Source organism: Bos mutus, chromosome 4, assembly GCF_027580195.1.
Source record: "Bos mutus isolate GX-2022 chromosome 4, NWIPB_WYAK_1.1, whole genome shotgun sequence".
In the NCBI taxonomy this organism is placed as follows: Eukaryota; Metazoa; Chordata; class Mammalia; order Artiodactyla; family Bovidae; genus Bos; species Bos mutus.
The window spans coordinates 27,490,204-27,512,487 of NC_091620.1; the positions used below are offsets into that span (position 1 = coordinate 27,490,204).

Below are 22,284 nucleotides of genomic sequence, written 5' to 3' on the forward strand. Positions count from 1 at the left end.
GAGAGTGAAAAAGTTGGCTTAAAGCTCAACATTCAGAAAATGAAGATCATGGCATCCGGTCCCATCACTTCATGGGAAATAGATGGGGAAACAGTGGAAAAAGTGGCTGACTTTATTTTTTTGGGCTCCAAAATCACTGCAGATGGTGATTGCAGCCATTAAGTTAAAAGACGCTTGCTCCTTAGAAGAAAAACTATGACCAACCTAGACAGCATATTAAAAAGCAGAGACATTACTTTGCCAACAAAGGTCCATCTAGTCAAAGCTATGGTTTTTCCAGTAGTCATGTATGGATGTGAGAGTTGGGACTCTAAAGAAAGTTGAGCGCCGAAGAATTGATGCTTTTGAACTGTGGTGTTGGAGAAGACTCTTGAGAGTCCCTTGGACTGCAAGGAGATCCAACCAGTCCATTCTTAGGGAAATCAGTCCTGAATAATATCCACTGGAAGGACTGATGCTGAAGCTGAAACTCCAATCCTTTGACCACCTGACTCATTGTGAAGAAGTGACTCATTTGAAAAGACCCTGATGTTGGGAAAGATTGAAAGTGGGAGGAGAAGGGGATGACAGAGGATGAGGTGGTTGGATAGCATCATCCACTCGATGGACATGAGTTTGAGTATACTCCGGGAGTTGGTGATGGACAGGGAAGCCTGGCATGCTGCAGTCCATGGGGTCTAAGAGTCCAACATGACTGAGCAACTGAACTGAATCATTCTGTGCCTCAGTTTCTCCCCCTGAAGAATGGAGGATAACAAAATCTCATTGGATTGTTGATACAATTAAATGACCTCATGCCTGAGCCTAAAACATTACTCAAAACATATCAGATACTAATATTGTTATTTTATAAAGGGAATGATCTAGGTTCTAGACTCAGTTCTGTTACTATGTGACCTTCAGAAAATCAGTTAACCTCTCTGGGTTTCAGTTTTCTATCTATAAAGTAAGGAATGTTACTAAATAATTTCCATGGCTTCATCTTTAAAATTCTATGATTCAGTGTGTTCAATATTTGTTTTACCCATATGCACATTCCAATTTTGTCTATAATTCTAATTTTTCAGAATATTTAAAACTTATTCTATTAGCAAACAATTTTGAGGACTCTCTAGTGATGGCCATTTTGAAATATAAACATCTTTAATTCACATCTGGTCAGCAAACATTTGTAACTTTCACATATCTGAAGTAATGCCTTTTCATGTTTATGAAAATGTAGAATTGTATATTCATTTTTAAGCCCATGATAAATTTGCTTATTAAAGTAGATCTCCCAAAATTAAAATATTTCACCTCAAATTTTACCAAAGATCTCGTGTTAAATAAAACAAAAATTCCACTGTTAAGGGTCACATTATAAATTTTTTTCTATTGTTTTGCGTAAGCATATTCCTCTGTGGCTCAGTGGTAAAGAAATCACCTGCAGTGCCAGAGCTGCAGGAGATGCAGATTCCCTTCTTGGGTCAGGAAGATTGGAGGAGGCCATGGCAACCTGCTCCAGTATTCTTGCCTAGAGAATCCCATGGACAGAGGAGCCTTGTGGGAAACAGTTCCTTGGGTTGCAAAGAATTGGACAGGACTGACCAACCTAGATAGCATGTTAAAAAGCAGAGACGTTACTTTGCCAACAAAGGTCCATCTAGTCAAGGCTATGGTTTTTCCAGTGGTCACGTATGGATGCAAGAGTTGGACTGTGAAGAAAGCTGAGTGCCCAAGAATTGATGCTTATGAACTGTGGTGTTGGAGAAGACTCTTGAGAGTCCCTTGGACTGCAAGGAGATCCAACCAGCCCATTCTAAAGGAGATCAGCCCTGGAATTTCTTTGGAAGGAATGATGCTAAAGCTGAAACTCCAGTACTTTGGCCACCTCATGCGAAGAGTTGACTCATTGGAAAAGACTCTGATGCTGGGAGGGATTGGGGGCAGGAGGAGGGGACGACAGAGGATGAGATGGCTGGATGGCATCACCGACTCAATGGACATGAGTTTGAGTGAACTCTGGGAGTTGGTGATGGACAGGGAGGCCTGGCATGCTGCAATTCATGGGGTTGCAAAGAGTCGGACACGACTGAGTGACTGAAATGAACTGAAGAGACTTAGCATGAAAATATTAGAAAAATATTTTATTGGTTGTATGACAAACACTATCATGTGGGTGCAGCTTATTTTACTTTTAGAAATTGTGGCATTTCATTTTTAATTGGGATAATAGTTGCTTTACAATGTTGTGTTAGCTTCTGCCATATAACAACCAAGTGAATCAGCTATGTGTGTGTGTATATATATATATACCCACATATCCCCTCTTGGACCGCCCTCACCAACACCTAGATGCATTTCATTTTAGTTTGATGTTTTGTATTGCTTGACAATGGGACAGATAAAAATGACCAAACATACTAAAGTGACCAGTTAAGTGTGCAGAATGAACAGGTGGAATTCCTTTTTAAAAAGATCATTTTTGTATCATTTTCCTGTCACCCGTATTATTAGGCTGCTAAAATCACTCAGACCTATGCAAATGCTCCATTCAGTGTATTTACAGTAACACATTTATTACTGGACCTAATACAAACTCTGAATTTTGAAAATAGATTTCAGTCACTCGTTTGTTCTTCCAAAATACATCAGAACCTGTCTACTAAACGTTTTCACGGATCCGAAAACCAGCAACTTAATCATGAAAGTTTTCAGTGGATCGTGGGGGAGGGCGGGTGATTTTTTAAATGGACTTTTTCTTTCTTAAAATTTTCATTTTTGTTTCTGGAGCCGGGGAGAAGGCGGGGGAGGCGGCTCTCCCACCCCCGAGCACCCGCACACCGGGTTGCAGAATTTGACAGACCACTGCGATCCTGGGGGGTTTTCCAAGCAGGATAAGCGCCTAAGAGAAGAAAAAGTGAGTACTGCCCACGTGACCCAACTTCACCTTCAGATGCCAGACGCCGAGCGCAGCTGCGATCAATACCGATCTTCCCGGACTAGACTGTTTTCCTCCCAGAGACCTGATAAAGCTCTGAGAGGCACACTTCGGAAATTGCTGGGTTAGGAAAAAAAAAAAAAGTTCCACTTGTACCCTTTATAAATGAGCTGACAACTTTTTCGGAATCACCACGATTTACGGCTTACGCATTTGCGAAACCTCTTCCTACAGTTCTTTCCCCTTCTTTTCCAAGCCTCCCGGTTTCGGTTCCACCGAAGAAAGAAAAGCGATAGCAACAGTTTGGTTGCCCAGCAGCCCGTCTCCCGGGCCCAACCACTGCACCAGCGGCCTCGCACCTCTTGGCCCGCGAAGCCCAGGACTTCGGCTCCCCGTCCGCCGGAGACGTTTGAGAGAGCCGCGGGTCGGAGACACCCGGCTGTCGGCCCCCCGCCACCAGCCCGGTCTCCCTCTCCTTGCCCAGCCGCCGCGCGTCGCCTCTCCACCGGCGGGGGCGCCGGGCCGGGCGCATGCGCGCGACGCTCCCGGGCGTGCCGGCCACACTCCCCCCACCCACTCTGAGAGCTTGTCACTTCCTGCCCTCGCCCCATCTCCGTCCGGGGTCAGTCACTCGCTCCCTGTCGCTGCCGGAGAGTCTCTGCTTCCCCCTTCCTACTCGCTCCGCGGCGGTAGCTCAGGCTCTTTGGGGAGGGGGAGACCGAGAAAGCGAGAGACTGACTTAATAAAGTTTCCTGAAACAACAACTACTACCAACAAGGGCCCAAGGTGGGGGGAAACCCCCATCCTTCCCCGCCCCTCTCCAAAAGCCTGAGGGACCGTTGCAGGTGGAGCGACGCTGGGGGGAGCCGGGCTCCGGCGGCAGCCGTTGCCCGGGCGAGGGGCGCCTCAGCTCCTGCCGTCTTCGGGTTCCAGCTCCTTCGGTGGCGGCAGCAGCGGCTGCGGGGCGGTTCCTCCTGTCAACTGCCTGCGCCCGCGCGCCGCCCGCCCGCCCAGTTCCACAGCGCGGAGGGACGCCGTGAGCCGCCGCGTCGCCTCGGGCCGCGGAGGGACGTGGTGAGCTGTGGCGCTTCCGCGTCAGCGCCGGCGGGGACTCTTTGGGAGCGCGTCGGGCCCGAACCCCGGTCCCTTCGCGCGGTTCGCCAAGGCTGCGCCAGGTGGGGCCCGAAGCCGCCTCCCACGCCAGGCTGTCCCCGCGGCCGCCCGGCCTGCTCTCCTTCCTTCCGCCCGCCCGCCGGCCCGCCCCAGGAGTTCAGTAAGTTGGGCGCACTTGGTTGGGGGACCGGGGCTCTGCCAGGGAGACCCCAGCGCACGTGCGTAGCGGGAGGGCCGGTGTGGGCCGGGCGCCGGCGGGAGCAACCCCTCGGCTGCCGCCGCGCCCCAGCCCCGCGGGCCCCGGCGCTGGCCGTGCCCGCTGCGCACCGCGCCTCCATCTCCGCGCGCGCCCGCCCGGGAAGGCGAGGCCGCCGTCGCCGCCCGCGCAGCCGGCCAGGCCCTCGCCCTGCGCTGCGCGCCCGGGGCTGCGTTTCCGGGTAGGGCGATGAACCTGTGCGGGAGTTCGGGCTGGTGAAGCCTTCGTGCGTTTTTATTTTTCAGTTGGAGAGGAAGGTACAGGGCGCTGAAGGGGAAGCGAAGGGTGGGTGAAGGGAACGTTTCTGGAAAATGCAGCGAGAGCCCCCCCAGGAAGTTCAGGGCGAGTGACGGGTTTGTGCTTCTTTCAACAGCCAAGCCGCAATGAAGAGCTTCTTACAGTGAAAGGAAAGTAGGTCGCGCCCACTGAAAATGCCTTTAAGGGACAAATACTGTCAGACTGACCACCATCATCACGGATGCTGTGAACCAGGTATACCCCTTTCTTCTCCAGTGTCTTCGGTCTCCATCAGAGCCACTCTGCTCTCTGTTTTCTTTTCTTCCTCCCCAAGAAGTCATTCCTAACTAAACAGGCTATAATTTCCCCCAGCATAAAACCAGTTATGAAGCTAAAAGCTTGTACAAACAAGAGGTCTCCCTTGCTTGATCCCTTCAAAAAAGTACTGCAGGTGTCACCTTAAATCTTTTCCACAAGATCAATTACTCAATCCCTTTTCCTTCCCTTTCAAGGTAGTTTGTAGCTAGTAGTATACCCTCATGCTCTGTGAATGGGTAAAACTGAAGAGAAAGGAAAAAATAGGTAGTATTAGAATACTAGCATTTATTTTAATGAAACTTTTAAAAACTAGAAATTTCTTCTGCTTAAATAGTGTTGAAAGAGAATAATGCTTAAACCTAAGAATGAGGTTTAAGCTCATTAGTTTGGGCTAAGGAAAGTTTGTCGAAGTGCGACCTCTTAAAGATCATGGACAGAACACAGGATTGCAAAATCTGATTATTTAAGATAAATATTTTTAGGATATTGTTCAGAGGGATATTTTTTGACTATGAAACTAAAAAGGTGTTTTGGGAATCTCACAAGGAGTATTAGAACACTAAGAAAACGTGATATATAAACTATTGATAGTTTTTCTGCTTATTAGAAGTTTGTGCATTATTACAAACATTTAGAGGTACAGCTTAAAAAGAGAATCCTTGAATACACACTGTCACTAAACCAAATAAAGGCTGTTCTGTTAAGTTCAAAGGCAGTTGTTGAGCATTATTTTTGATATAAAAGTTCCAAGTCTTTTTAGTACTTTTGCTTGTTCCTTGTTGGAGTATTTTAACTGCACCCAGTACTTGGTTTTGTCACAGTGAGGTTCATTTAGAGTACATTTTGATTAGTGGGGAAAAAATGGTGGTGTTAAAGGGGAAGAACTTCTATTTTCTGGAAACTTTCGTACATGTTAGAATAAAATTTGTATTATAATCCTATCCCCACCAATTTGCTGAAAATAACAACCTCTGCTAATAAAACAGGCAATCCCAGAGTGGAATCCAGTGTTTATTCAATTGCTCCCTGATCTGCCTACCTTTCATCCTCCTTTCTGCTGCACATTTTATTTGAAGTGAATATATATCCCTTATGTTTTACCAATTGTTGAATGGATTTTGCTAGTTTTGAAGTAGAAAACTGTGAATGACTTCTTATACTTCCACTCTTCCCCGCCCCCCCGTCTTTTTATTCCATTTTTTTTGAGAAGTCGTTTAAGTTGAATTAGTTAATTAAATCATATTAAAGCTTGTTGCTTAGGAAGAAATGTATTTTGTCATTCATTTCTTTCTTTGACAAGTCTTTATTGAGCACCAGTTAGGTGCTAGGCACTGTTCAAGACAACGGGGATATAAGTGGTGAACACAACAGATAAGCGCACTCCTTCACGGAACCTTTGAGTGGAAAGAGATGGATGTAAATAAGTACATGGATAAAGTAATTTGTGACCATACCTTATTTAGTGTATTCTGATAAAGTTTTCTAGATACTTTAAAGATATTTTCCAGAGATGAACTTTTAAATTTGTGTTGAAACTTGTGCTTCTTCTCCTCCCTCATTAACACAAAGTCAGATAAGTCGCTTTAATTTTAAAAATTCAGCTTTATTTTGCCAGAAACTTTTCCCATGCAGTTTATTTTTCAGACTGTTAGGTCAAAAGTGGTTGGTATTTCTTTGCTTTCTTAGTTAGAAGTAAGCACTTTCTGAGGGTTTAGTTCGTTGGAAAGGTAGAAGTGTAACTTATGAGGTAGTTTTAATTGTCATTATTTCACAGGAAGATAATGGACCAAGTGAGAGGATGTTTCCAGTATTGAGAGGAATAGGAATGGTACTTTTAAAAGAGGTTGCTCTCAGATGGAGGGAAGAAGGTGAAGTTATGTTTATGAAGTTCTTTTAATGAACTCTGCGGAGAAATCTGTCCTTTTGAATTATGAATAGTAGGTGAGTTCCTGAATGAGAGAGAGCAGTGTGTTTCTGGGGAGGTCTTAGTACGCTGGATCAATTTGTAGTGAGTGGTGGTGTTATAAGCCTATCAGTGTATGTAAAGTATATTCTTAGTTATGCTTTAAGAAAGTTTTTCTGTTAGAGAAATTTTCAAACATTCAAAGGTAGAATGCTTTAGGAACCTTACGTAACCAACACACAGCTCCATCAGTTATCAGTATGTGAGTACGTGGACAGTTGCTTTTGATCTGTATTCTCCCCTCACCACAGTTCCCTTCTCTATCCTCCAACTGCTTCCCCACTCACTATTAGTTGTAAGCAAATCTCAGACATCTTAGGTTGAAGAATATCTTAAGAGGCTTGTTTTAAGGGAGGAGAGACTCTTAATGCAAGTAGGTGATTCTGGGAAGTGTGTTCTTGGAAGGATGTAAAGAAAGATGTTAACCTCTGAGACATTGGGGTTTTTGGCTGGAGGGAGGTGCTGTTTTTTTTCCTTAATGGTCATGTGACCTGCTCTTGGGAGGCATGATAGGATATGCAAGAAATTTTATAAAATATTGACATACAAAGTTTTTTAGGATTGAGATTATGTTTTCAAATGAAGAAAGAAATGGGACCTACACAGATGTGTATACCAGGTGGATATGTCCACTCATAACAAAAGTAACCCTGGGGTTATTTTGAATGGTGTCTCAGGATGTGTATGTATTCTGGTGGTACCAGTGATGGTGGTGGGTAACAAAATTTTGCTCTAGCTTTAAAATGGTGTTGTCATGTGGAAGTGGAAATTAGTGGAAGGTTTCTGGAGCGTGTACCTAAATGAGGAAAGGGATTGCTGAAGAGAAGTTTCCATTTTTTTCTCATATTTCTCCCTTATTTATTACTCTTTTTTCATTCTTGCTTTACAGAATTCTTGCCAGTTGGAGAGTCAGACCTTGGGACTTTTTAAAATTGTGTAATTTCCATCCTATCTTTTATTAGTTTTTGTAATCAGTTATTGGTTGTTAGAATGTACAAATACTAGAAAGAGATTCATCAAATCCAAATGATATCATCACTCTATTTACAAACATTTGCTGCTGTTTCTCTAAGGGGTTGAATTCTACTTCTCTTAGATTTTGAAAAAGATTTTTCATTTTTGGTGTCAGGAAAGCAGTTGACTTGTAGATGATGTTAATGGTGATAAAACATTTATTGAGTCTTTACTGTATTCCAGGCTCTGATTTAACCAGGAACCTGCATTAGCTAATATAATCCTCACACAACTCTATGATTTAGATACTTTTAATATTCACATTTTGGAGATAAGAATAGAGAAATCAAAGAGTGTAATTTACCCTAGCTGTATCTAGTAAATGGCAAAAAAGGAGTTTCAGCACAGTCAGTCCAGGTCTGGAATCTTTCCTTAACCACTGCGGTTAGTGCCAATGTTAGATGTTCTCAAAATGAGTTGTATTTGTGTGTATGTTTTTTAAAATACCCCCAGAGTGTCTCTTAAAATTGGGAAAATTTTGCTTAATGGAATGATTTGTTCCTGAGACACAGTTTTTCCTGTTTGTGTACACTGAACTTAAGAGTTGAAGCCTAGAAGAGAATCTAAGGGTGTGTCTATACACATAGCACAGCAGGCTTTATCCCCCTTATCAGACAGTTAAGAGCTTTCCAGGCCCAGGCCCTGAAGCAGTAGCAGCACCCATTACTGAAGTAACCCTCCTTATCTTCTCAGCACTGAGCAGATGATGGTAAAACATCATCTGGGTAAAGATGGTAAAACATTATAACATACTGAAAAAAGAAGTGGTTAAAATGACTGCTTTTTCTCCACCACAACTGTCTCTACCTGATGTCTAATGGAAAACTCAGTTTTCTTTTTCAGTTACCTTGTTTCTTATTACTATAACCTTACTTATTATATATTTATACTAATAATCTGAGTGTTGGCAAGCAGGGATGATGTAGACCTCTGTATATTTACAATGGGAATATTATTTTTACTTACTATAAGAAATGCATTCTTTCTAAAATGCATACTTCCAAAAGCCTGGGCTAGTGAAGTGTGAGGCAGAAAGTGAAAATCACCTCTATAAACCTGATCCAACAGAAAGAACCTTTGTTAAGTTTTCTTGGTATCCCACTGTCCCACCAGACATTTTGTGTTTATATTAGCATTTATACATAAACACACATATACATTAAATTTATTTCTGTAGCTATTGAAATATATATTAGTAAATTTGATATCGTATTTTATAACCTGCTTGTGTTGCTTAACAATGTATTATTGACATCCTTTGTTGTCAGTACATGTAGGTCTTGCTCATGCTGTGTAATAGCCGTGAGAGATTCTGTTGTATGGATATTTCATAGTTTATTTAGTCTGGTTCCTTCTGAGCGACTTCTAAGTTGTTTGAAATTTTTCTCAATTATTTATAGTGCTGCAGAGTGCTGCAGTGAACATTCTTATACATCTGTAGTTGTGCACTTGACCAGTTCTTTCCTTAGGCAGTAGTTTTTGAGTTTTGCTCTCATAATTGCCAGAGAGCTGTACTAGATTGTCTGGAGAGTTTTGGAATGGTTTATGAGGGGTGGCAAGGCTATTATTGCCCTAGAATTTTGGTTAAATGTAGTCGCTCTTCTTCAAGGGGAATAAAAAGGCAAATATGACTAATATGTACTAAATAACACCAAAATAGATCTTTGCAGTTGAACTTAATGCATAGGAGGCTTAGTTTTACCTTGAATTGAGAAAAATTGTAGTTATATGTTTACCATTATTTTATTTTGCCTTAAAGCTAATGGTGAAATATGTACAAAAAAGTGTGATTGTCATTTAACATGATTATAGCAAACCATTGTTTTACTTCAATAGTAAATGATTTGAATAACCCTTTTTTGTGGGGATTGGGGTGGGTATTTGTCTTCCATGTAGTTTATATCCTGGAACCTGGAGATGCTCCTTTGTTACAGCAACCACTACAGACATCCAAATCTGGTATTCAGCAAATAATTGAGTGCTTTCGATCAGGTATGAATGTTTTAGGATGTATTTTCAATCTTCACCTTAAAATTACCTAGAAATCCTTAGAAATAATTTTTAAAAAATGAAATATATACATTGATTTTCTTTATAATATACTTTTGTCATTTTAAAAAAGTGGACGAGTAAATATTGCTTGATTAGAAATTCTTTTTCAGTACTATATTATTATATACTAATTTAAAAAGTGTTCAGAATGATTTAAAGAAATATGTGGTATATTTACTGGTAAAGTGTCTCTTAAAGATTCATTGTTATTTTTTGGCATGTTCTTTATAAACTCTCAGAAGACAGTACTAAATTATACGAGGTCTTTATGAGCTTTGGCAGGGTAGATTATTTACTCGGAATGTCTGAGATGTCTCTTGTTCTAGATTAATTACTGTATCATCTCTGTTTATGTAACTCACCATCTCCTACCTAACCCTGGAGTTTCACTGTCTTTAGTAGAGCATGTGATAGAAAAAAGACTTACTCTAGCCCTGATATCTTCACATATATTTGTTTAGCTTTTCTTTCCATTATATTACTATAATAATGGATATATAATAAGTATATTTGTGCAGTTACAATCCAGCACTCTAAAATAGGTATTGCTCACTAAGTATAAGTGGTTGAGAACTATTAGAAGTCCTACCAGTAAGGTCTTAGGTTGTTGTGATTCTTATATCCGCTTGTCCACCACTTGTGGATTTGGCTTCTTTGACATTATAGGGTATTAAATAAAGTATGAACTAGCAAACGCACGTGACTGATGGACACCTAAGTGACGGATATCCTAAGTTTAAGGATTAGAATACCTTTTGTTATTATTTTAAAGGTTACTATATCTTAATGAAAAAATTCTGAGATTCAGAGAATTTATATGAAGCCACTTGTATTGATGAGAAATTTTTTAAGATATTTATTTTTAAATCATTTTAAAGAGAAATAGTATACATTTGATTTATTTTAGGATTCTAAAAAATAGATTGTTCCTTTAAGTTAATTTCTGACTCTTGAGAGTCATTTCTTAACACTTTTCATCTGTAATCCTCATGGCGTTGCTTTTATGTATTTAAATCAGTATTTCATGTATGCTATAACAAATACCTGTGCTCATGCTGGATGGTGGTATAACATATTTTATTGTGTTTTTTTATTGCCTTTTACTTTTGATAATTGCCCTTGGTTAATGGAAATAACTAATAGGTCAAATTCTCCTATGGTAAATACAGTTAAAATTTTACTAATTAGAGGCAACATTTAAGTATGTTTCTGGCATAACAGGAAAATGGTTAGTTTTTAATTGCAGTAAGAGTTTCTGTTAGCTACTTTTAGTACAGAGATAAAAATTCTTTTTGTTCTTTCTCATATCATGGAAATGAAGATAATAACTTCACACTTAGTTATATTCTTCGCCTTAGGTTTCTTTTTTAAAAATTTGCAATTTGAAATTTTACTGTATCAGTTTATTACAATGTTATTTGATTAAGAAGTTAAAATTGTTTCATTTATTTGTGCTTTATCTTGAAAAAAAATTCCTTTTCAACAAGATCTTGTACCCCAAATATATATATTTTTTAACCTTGGAAGGTGAATATTTAAAAATGAAATTATTTGTTTTCTCACTGCGCTGTTGTTGTATTGGTTTTCTGTGTTTGCCATTTCTTTACTAAGATTAAGGAAGGGACTGTGAAATGGATAATGTGCTCTTTCTAAAATGTCTCTGGCAAATTTGCCTTCTGAGCTTTTTTTTTAACAAATTTTGAAAATACTATAAATTCTAAGTACTCAATTATTTAAATTAGAGATGGTTTAGAAATACGCTAAATGGTACAAAGAAACTAATTTTGGATTAAAAAAGACTGTTTTACTTCACTAGTGTATCTCATAGCTAAGTAATTCTGATTTCCTGAGGATAGTAATCTCTTACATATCTGGATAATCTCAGGTCTCCTAAGGTAGCTCTTCTTTAGCACAGAGGTATTTAAGCCTCTGCTGACTGAAACCTTGGGAGGATGAGGTAGAAGTTTGGACCACATGACAGGGTCTAAGATACCTTGTCATTTTGAGACTTGTAGGTTTCTCCCAAGCAGCCCCTCAGTGACTAATCTCTTTCTAGGCTGTTTCCATAATGGCTTGGTTACACACATTTCATTTAAAGAGCTATAGTGGTGTTTTGTATCTGACAGATAATTGAAGATAGAACTTTGAAGTCATGCTTTTGCTCTTGTTAACATTCAGAAGCTCAGCCAGGTTGTGCAGTAATGATGTGTTAGGATATCTCTTAATCTTCAAGCTCAGATAGTTGTCTTCAACTCCTGTATCAGCTCTGTTTAAGGGATTTGTGGTCTCCTGCCTATACCGGGCTCTCTGTGACCTGGTATTAATTCCTACCTAAGCTGGAAGTTCATAAAAGGCTGAGGAAGGAGTTGACTTAACTTTTTAGGTCCACCAGCCTCATGTGTGCTGTACTGATTGGTTGTACTGACTGCTTGACCAGTTTTGACTCATTTTCTTTGCTTCCTACTTCAGCTTTTGCTTTGGACTCTTTCTCTGGCTTTAAATTACAAATACTTCTTGACTTGTAATCTCTACTTTTATCTGCTTGACTTAAAAGTTAATCTGAATAGACTTCTTTTTGGACTAGGTAATATATGTATGTGTGCGTGCTAAGTGGCTTTAGTCATGTCCAATTCTTTGCAACCCTATGGACTATAGCCCACCAGGCTCTGTGCATAGAATTTCCCAGGCAAGAATACTGGAGTGGGTTGCCATTTCCTATTTCAGGGGATCTTCCGATCCAAGAATCGAACCAGTGTCTCCTGCATTGCAGGCAGACTCTGCCAACTGAACCACCTGGGAAGTCCTATGTAATATATACCTGTGGCTTAAAAATAATAATACAGAGATATGAAAGGATATACAGAAATATAGAAATAAGTATCTTTGCTCAGATAGTACTAATAACATGGTTTGTGTCTTCTTCCAGAGACCCTCTACCCATATATGAGAATATATCCCTTAACTTTCTTCCTGATACAAGTGGTAGCTGACTGGGTATTTAGGTATCTTTGGCTTTAAACAGTACATTCTACTGTTGTTTTGACATCTGTCCATATATAAATATCCTATATTTTTTAGAAGGCTGTCTGTTTTGCACCTACCTACAGCTTTTCTACTCTGAAATCTCTGATGCTTGGGTGACTTGAGACAGGCTGTTTGCTCTGAAGCCAGGATTCAGGTACTACCTGGACTATTCCCTGCCTTTTGCTTGAGCTTTTCTGTAGTTCTGTCAGTACTTCTAGGATCATGTCAGTGACTTTTTGTCTTCCAATTTTCCCTCCTTTCTATTAACTTTAAAAAAAAAAATTGAAGGTGAAATATAGTTGATTTATATTGTTATGTTAGTTTCTGGTATACAGCAAAGTGATTCAGTTATATATATGTGTATATATGTATATTCATTCTTTATCATATTCCTTTCCAGTTTGATTTATTATAGGATATTGAATATAATTCCCTGTGCTATACAATAGGATCTTGTTTATCCATTCTTTATATAATAGTTTGTATCTGCTAGTCCCGAACTCCAAATCCATTCCTCCCTCTGTTAACTTTTATTTTAGCTTCCTTCTTTTCCCATCCTCTCTGCCCAAACTAAAACAAAATTTTAAATAACAAAAAGATGTATTTCCATAACATATATAAAAATTGATTTAATTGAAATTAATATTCTTTCTTCGTCTCATAGTCTTCTGGTAGAGGCAAAGAAGCTGTGGTATGCCGTAAGGTTAGAGACAGAAAAATGGGAAGAGGGGAGGATTGTTCAGTATTCAAAACTGGCCCTTAATATGAAGTTGGCATCTTTTTTTTGAGTTTTTGAAATATATCTCTTTTTACAATATTATACAATTGACTTGAACAGCATAGGTGTGAACTGCATAGGTCCACTTTTTGTGGATTTTTTTCGGTAGTAAATATTACAGTACCAGATGATCCTTGGTTGATTGGGTTGAATCCCAGGATGCAGAACTGAAGATATGAAGAAAGGGAGTATAAGGAGGACTGTAAGTTATATGTGGATTTTTGACTGCATGGAGAGTTGGCATCCCTAACTCCTGCATTCCTTCAAAGGTCAACTGTATTATAGAAAAAGACACTACCTATAGAATACACTACTACGATGTGCAAGAAACAGTGTCTTTTTTGAATCTTAGGGAGGAGTAAATTATAGTGAAAAGTGAGAATTGGCTTTGTGTGATGTTTGCTATTGTCGTTATCTAACTAAATTTTAAGTTTGGTCTTTAGTTTCTTAGAGATTTTGTTTGTTTTTTACTGCTAAAGTGACATTTCTCTGAGTTAATGTAAACTGTGACTGGATGGTGATGCCCAAGTCCTGATTCTGTAAGCAAAAGCTTGGGATCAAAGTATGACTTATCAGAGGTACATATCTGCTGTATTACATGATGGATTTTTTTGCTTTTAGTTGATACATAGCAATTGTAGGAAATTTAAAATCAGATTGCATATTTTGGGGATAGATAAGAAAAATGTAGCTTTATTTTATTTGTTATTACATTCATCTTCAAAGCATCTCACCTGAGGCTGTGTTCCTAGGAGAGCAGCCATTCGTGTTGGTTTGGGAATTTCTCAAGGGCATAGATCATATCCTTCACTTTCATGTCTTCAGTGAATAACATTATACCTGGTATTTAATAGGTGTTCAATAAATGTGTGTTAGACTAAACAAATGTTTCACCAGATAGGCACTAAAATAATTTCATTCTGCTTATAAATTTATTGTAGCATGTTGCAGTGTTCATAATTAACTTAGTAATTTTTTTTTTAACCAACCCTTGTAGGTAGTGGTTTTAAGAGAACAATTTTGAAGTTTTCTTATATTAAGGATGGATGATCAGTTAGAAATTCCCTTCATACTGGTCTTGGAATTCAGCAGGTGTGACAGGAATTACAGATTTGCTTGCAGTGCTGGGAATGATATTGTGGTTCAACAGTCATCCTAAAGAAACTGAGTTCATGTGTGAATCAACAATAAAGCATACAGTATACTATTTAAAAACTGTTACTGATGCAACTTAAAACCGTTATTGCTGCAACTGATATGTTGTTCATTGAATGACCAACATATCAGTATATTAAGGGAGAAGAGGAAAGCTTCTCTTTGTTTGGGCTTCCCTGATGAGCTGGCTCTGATGGTAAAACATCTGCCTGCAGTGTGGGACACCCAGGTTCAATCCCTGGCTTGGGAAGATCCCCTGGAGAAGGAAATGGCAACCCACTCCAGTACTCTTGCCTGGAAATTCCCACGGACAGAGGAGCCTGGTAGGCTACAGTCCATGGGGTCACAAAGAGGCTGGACTGAGAGACTTCACTTTCATTTTGTCTTAACTAAACAACTTATATTTTATTAAAAGATGTGGATACTATTTTTGAATGTAAACTATGCTACAGCCTCTTCAGAGGATTGTCTCTTAGCACAGAAGAGTTAGAATTAATATTATGTTACGTCAAGCATCTGACATATAACCTAATGTGAAATTGAATACTGATTCTTTTTGAAAAAAAATTTTTTTTAAACGTTTATATCAGTATATACAGTGTATTTTACTTTAATTGCTAGCACAGGATTAAACCTTCGATGAGGTTTAAATTTTATTGAGCGCGCATTATGTGTGAGAATCTGAAATGTTCATTAATTAGTTACAGGCGTCAAAAGCCTTCTCTTTGGAGGGCTGGTTTCTCAAAAGATACTGAATTGATGATCTACGAAACGGTTTGTAAGTAGTATGTAGTGATTTCTAAGATGATTTAAAAACCTAAGGTGAGAAAGAGAGTTATCAATATAGGAAAAGGAATAATTAGCAGTAAGGCAGCACGGCTCTCTTTCTCTCAGGATTAAAGAGTTGTGGAGGAATTTTTGTTGCTGTCTGGGTGAACTTTGGTTGCTGTCTTGTCTCTTTTTTCAGGTTGTAGTAGGTTTTAACTATTGGCAGAGGCACAGTTGGTTGGCTGTGTCAAACTGTTAGTGAGCAAAGCAATCAGAAAATGGTAGCTGATTAGAATAAAGCCATTATGTCCCCATGGGAAACCAACAAAACCTTAAATGGTAACTGAAACCAACTTAAGGAATAACTTTTACCTGTGTTTATGAAATGAGGGCACATCTTATTTTTCTCATTTGTAATACATATAAGCAGAATTGGAAAATCACTCAGGTCGCATTTTTGACTTTCTGGTTAACTTTATACAGACTTTTAAAAAAATTTATAGGGAAGATTTTCTTAAACCTAGAGAGAGCTCACAAGTATGTCTAACAAATGCCCATCAGGCGTGGTCCTGAAAGCTGTGAATACAGTGGTGAACACCAAAGGTATCTTTTCTGCCCTCTTAGAGTTTCCAGTTTAATGGAGATAAAAGTAACTAATCACAAAATAGTGAGATAATATAGTATAGGTGTACAGGGTACTCCAGGAGTATAGGGGAAGAATTCTTAACAGGAAACAGGAGGGGTCTGAGAAGGCTTCCTGGATGAAATGACACCTAACCTGGAATCTGAAGGATTATTAGAAGTGGGCCACACCAGGGAAATAGGGAGAATGTCATAGGCAGAGAGAAGGAAACATAGAAGGCGTGAACAGTGAGAGAATTTGGTGAATCCAAGGACCTGAAAGAAATTTGGTTTGCTTGGATCAGCACAACTGTGTTTGTGTGTGTGTGTGTGTGCATAAGTGGTGTGAGGGTGGTAGAGTATTTTTTGTGATCTGATAATTAAGATTAATTAGTCAAGGTTAGAATCAAATACCTTTTTTTTTTCTTATGGTTGATTGAGATAACCTGGTAGATGATACCTGATTTAGGGATGCAGTCTTAAGTTTTCACAAGTAACGTTTTTTATGTATAATTTCATGTTGTACTTTCTAGTCATAGCTAAACCTCGTTCAGATTGTTTCTGTGTCCTTCAATCCTTTTAAACAGTGTAGTATCTTTAAAGGCAGAATTGAATTTGTAGTATGGGTCTAGCTGGTTTTTTAATTTAGGATTAAAATATGCAAAATTTTCCCATGTTTTCTTCTGTCTGGTAATACACTCACCTATACTTACTAAGAATTATATGTAGATCAGTTACACAGGTTTATCTAAAGTGTTTTTTATCATCAGCCTACCTCTCATAGTTTGTCCGTCACTTATAAGGTTAACTATGAACTAAATATATTAGCAGTTTATTGCCAATATATTTTGTAATGTGAAATAGACTAGAGAAGTGTACGTGTGTGTGTGAACTTACTTTTACACAATGAATAATATCACAGTTATCTTCTGAATCTTTTAAAATATATGTTTTCTGGTTTTGTGGTAGTATGATCTGGTGAAATAAACTTTGAATTGGATTTAGGAAGTGGTAGAAATTATTTCATTATATATATATTTTTTCCTCAGTAGAAATCTGGATTTATAATTTAATTCTTCTGGAATTTAGGTTCATATTTTCTTTCATATTCTCCGAGATAGGTTTGGTTTGTTTCATAAGATGAATAAACCAAAGTGCACACAGCTTTAAGGTCACACAGCTAGATGATATCAGAATTGGAATCTCTAAAGACTTAGTAAAGTTATGATAATGTGGTAATCTTTTTGCAATAAAAATTTGAAGGCTAACGTCTTCAAAATGATGATAAAATGCAACATGATGAAAATTAAAAATTAAAGGTAAACAAATTGCAAAAGATTGAATCAGAAATGCTTAACTTTTATGGATCCTACAGTATTAATTATGCTACTGAGATTGTGTTTATTCTCTAGTAGTCCCAGAGCTTAATAGTCACTGTGCATCTGGATAGTCTTCATGGTATTTTTCAGGACTCTTCTGCTTTTTTCCTATTTAATTCAATATTTTTATCCTTTTTTTTTTGAAGAAACTGAAGGCTCATTAATTAGTGAACAGAAATCAATTTTGTCCATTTGCCTGTGTCAAAGACCAGTAGGAAGTAGTGACAAAAGAGGTTCTATTTGTGTTTTATTTTAAATACTTCAGGAGTGCTTGTTGCTGTTTATTTTCTGCCTGCCTTTTGATCTTCGGTCATAATGGTTAGATTCTGTAGATAAGTGGTTTTCTTCAATGAATATTTATTCAGTGTTATTAGAGCTGAGAACTTTGTAACTGTAATAAGACAGGCTTGGTCTTGGCCACTTTGGAATTTATAGTCTAGTGGAAGACAGGCTTTAGTAGTTCTGTGAATATTTAATTAATTGCAATTAGGGTGAGTATTTGAGGGAGAAAGGCTTTGGATAAATTTCTAGTAGTATTAAGACACCTAAGCAAAATTCAAAACCATGGACCAAAGATTCTTTACTGTCCACTAAATGATCATAATCCCATCTTGGCCCAGAACCGCAAGTAGTTTGAGCTGAATTTAAAAAGAAAGGCACAGACAATCTTGTGAGACAGTTTTGACCTTCTTTAAGTAATCAGGGGGAAATGTGTTACTTCATGTTTGCTTCGTAGTACAAAAGAGAGCTGGAAGAACCAGCCAAAAACTTGGGTTGAGGTGGCATTTAATTCTTCTGTACCACTCCAGGTCTGTTGCATCAGAATCTCCAGGAGTGGGTCATGTACATTTTTATTACCAGGTCATTGTGATGATCAAGCAGATATTAGAACCATTGTCAAGACATCCCAGGAGTTGATTGGCTGCTGAATTAGAAAAAGACCATCAGTTTCAGGTGTCCTAACATCCAAGTGATAAAATTTTGCTTAGAATGTAGTTTATATTTTTAAGTTTTTTTTTAAATTTTATTTTATTTTTAAACTTTACAAATTGTATTAGTTTTGCCAAATATCAAAATGAATCTGCCACAGGTATACATGTGTTCCCCATCCTGAACCCTCCTCCCTCCCCATACCATCCCTCTGGGTCGTCCCAGTGCACTAGCCCCAAGCATCCAGTATCGTGCATTTAACCTGGACTGGCAACTCGTTTCATACATGATATTTTACATGTTTCAATGCCTTTCTCCCAAATCTTCCCACCCTCTCCCTCTCCCACAGAGTCCATAAGACTGTTCTATACATCGGTGTCTCTTTTGCTGTCTCGTACACAGGGTTGTTGTTACCATCTTTCTAAATTACATATATATGCGTTAGTATACTGTATTGGTATTTTTCTTTCTGGCTTACTTCACTCTGTATAATAGGCTCCAGTTTCATCCACCTCATTAGAACTGATTCCAATGTATTCTTTTTAATGGCTGAGTAATACTCCATTGTGTATATGTACCACAGCTTTCTTATCCATTCATCTGTTGAATGGCATCTAGGTTGCTTCCATGTCCTGGCTATTATAAACAGTGCTGCGATGAACATTGGGGTACACGTGTCTCTTTCCCTTCTGGTTTCCTCAGTGTGATGCCCAGCAGTGGGATTGCTGGATCATAAGGCAGTTCTATTTCCAGTTTTTTAAGGAATCTCCACACTGTTCTCCATAGTGGCTGTACTAGTTTGCATTCCCACCAACAGTGTAAGAGGGTTCCCTTTTCTCCACACCCTCTCCAGCATTTATTACTTGTAGACTTTTGGATCACAGCCATTCTGACTGGCGTGAAATGGTACCTCATAGTGGTTTTGATTTGCATTTCTCTGATAATGAGTGATGTTGAGCGTCTTTTCATGTGTTTGTTAGCCATCTGTATGTCTTCTTTGGAGAAATGTCTATTTAGTTCTTTGGCCCATTTTTTGATTGGGTCATTTATTTTTCTGGAGTTGAGCTGTAGGAGTTGCTTGTATACTTTTGAGATTAGTTGTTTGTCAGTTGCTTCATTTGCTATTATTTTCTCCCATTCTGAAGGCTGCCTTTTCACCTTGCTAATAGTTTCCTTTGATGTGCAGAAGCTTTTAAGGTTAATTAGGTCCCATTTGTTTATTTTTGCTTTTATTTCCAATATTCTGGGAGGTGGGTCATAGAGGATCCTGCTGTGATGTATGTCGGAGAGTGTTTTGCCTATGTTCTCCTCTAGGAGTTTTATAGTTTCTGGTCTTACGTTTAGATCTTTAATCCATTTTGAGTTTATTTTTGTGTATGGTGTTAGAAAGTGTTCTAGTTTCAAAATAAAAAAAAAAGGGTCATACATTATTGAATTTCTCATCTGCAACATTAAACGCTAGAATATGAGAGGAGAAAAGACAGACAGTCTAATATAAATTATTATTCTTATGTGAAGGCATAAGAAAGAAATAGAATGCATGAACCCCTATGTTCATCACAGCACTATTTACTACAGCCAAGACATGAAAGCAATCTAAATGTCCATCGACAGACGAGCAGATAAAGATGTGCATATATACAGTGGGATATTACCCAGCCTTAAGCAAAAGGGACACAGACGTATAGAACAGTCTTTTGGACTCTGTGGGAGAGGGCGAGGGTGGGATGATTTGGGAGAATGGCATTAAAACATGTATTTTACCATATGTGAAATGGATCACCAGTCCAGGTTCGATGCATGATACAGGGAGCTTGGGGCTAGTGCACTTGGATGACCCAGAGGGATGGTAAGGGGAGGGAAGTGGGAGGGGGGTTCAAGATGGGGAACATGTGTACACTCGTGGAGGATTCATATTGATGGTTGGCAAAACCAATACACTATTGTACAGTAATTAGCCTCCAATTAAAATGAATAAATTTATTAAAAAAAAAAAGAATGTAGTTTATAACTTATTTTTGAGTATAGTGTGGTAGATAACTGGCAGTGCCTGCATTTTGTTTTTAAGGTGTAAAACCACACTTTTGGATTGTCAGCAGTGATTTTCCAGTTTAAAAGTACATTTTAAAGTTACCTTTGTGTTCTCTTTTTTTCCTCAGGAACTAAACAACTTAAGCATATTTTATTAAAAGACGTGGACACTATTTTTGAATGTAAACTATGCCGCAGTCTCTTCAGAGGATTGCCAAATTTAATTACCCATAAAAAATTCTACTGCCCACCAAGTCTGCAGATGGATGACAGTAAGTTGTATTCATATGTTCCTTTATGTGTTTACTGTTTGTTCTTACACTGTAGCTGCACATTCAAATTAGAATGGTATCAGTACCTGGTTACAGATGACTTAGTGATGGTGAACAAAATAAAATACTTGATTCAGTGTCATATATTTGGTTTCTTAGAGATAATTTAATATCTATTTTTTAATATCTGTCATTTGGATTTTGCTAAAGACAAATGAAGTTAGATTTTTACTACGTTTATTTGTATTAAAACATTGGGTATTGTTTTTGAATGTTTATGTGAATTACACCGTTTATATTCAGGATTTTTGTAAATTAAAATATTGATGCTTGATAGGGGTGTTTGTATTTTTACTTCTTAGCAGCTTGTTACCAGATATGACTCACTGTTTACTTAGATTCTTCTTAAGTAAATGAGAAGGTTGAAAATAGAGCAAAGAATGAGTAAATAAATTGATTTTTGGGGTATTGTGGAGAGCACTAAAAATATTTGATAATCTTTCTAATGTTTTCTGGGTCTTGAAGATCAGTTTTATTCTCAGTGAAATTGACTTGATATGTCATTTTATCAGAAATTGGATTGTGTTGCAAGCTAACCTGAAATCTGAAATAGCTTTATGTAATGAAGGCAGGTAGTACGCTAATGAAGTTTTTGTGTAACCAAGTGTTTGTTGAGTTAAGTATATTGTCTGTGTATGATTAAGTTGCAGTATATGTAATGATACTATTTTCTTGCTTTAAAGAGCTAACATAAATTCCGTAAAGTGTTTTATTAAGTCATAGATTACTTTCATTGTTTTTTGTTCAGGGATTTAACTCTTGTGGACTTAACAAAACATAGAAGTTATTTAGTCAGTTTGATATTTCAGTTACATTGTGGACTTTGTGCATTTTTCAACTTTACCTTTTGGGGATGGGAATGGAGTGCAAAACTGCAAATAGCAAAAGTACCACTTTAATTATTAGCATGAAGTGATTTAAAATATAGGAAATAGATGAAACAAAAATTTCATATTTGTCTTGAAGTTTTTCTTGCCCCTGTTAGATTTTACTATACTTCTTTTATCCTTGAGATGTAAATGAAAAGGCAGTCTAGAAATTAGTTTCAAATCTAACCTTGCAATTAAGGAACTAGTAGGAATTTAATTAACTTTCTGGTAGTTATTCTGTGTTAGTCTTTGGTGTGGACTAAAGTTTAGTTGAATTTTAGAGGGAAATAGATAAATGGATTTGCTGATTACTGTATATTCTTCTGTAATACTTATTCTAGAAATACTTCTGTGAAAGTATTCTTCTTACAGACACTACTTTATCCATTTTAAAAAGAAAGATTAGTAGACCAGAAGAATGATAAGTCATTTTTTGATTTCTAAGTGGTTATCAGATTTGATACTGTATTTGTAGCTAGATTTTAGCATTGTATGTAGGAACATAACCAATATTAGTCAACTCT

General features: G+C 38.0%; 1 protein-coding gene across 2 annotated transcripts in view; it reads left to right on the forward strand.

The window, feature by feature from the left end:
* The first annotated feature begins 3,534 nt into the window (after window positions 1–3,534).
* The window catches only part of ZNF800 (zinc finger protein 800), a 50,081-nt gene continuing 31,331 nt past the window's right edge, over window positions 3,535–22,284 (forward strand). For both annotated transcript variants that reach the window (XM_070369276.1, XM_070369277.1), the window contains exons 1-4: window positions 3,535–4,193; window positions 4,663–4,781; window positions 9,718–9,813; window positions 20,688–20,831. In XM_070369276.1, the coding sequence (XP_070225377.1) occupies window positions 4,721–4,781; window positions 9,718–9,813; window positions 20,688–20,831 (301 nt within the window). In that variant the 5' untranslated portion in view covers window positions 3,535–4,193; window positions 4,663–4,720. The remainder of the gene's footprint in view (window positions 4,194–4,662; window positions 4,782–9,717; window positions 9,814–20,687; window positions 20,832–22,284) is intronic.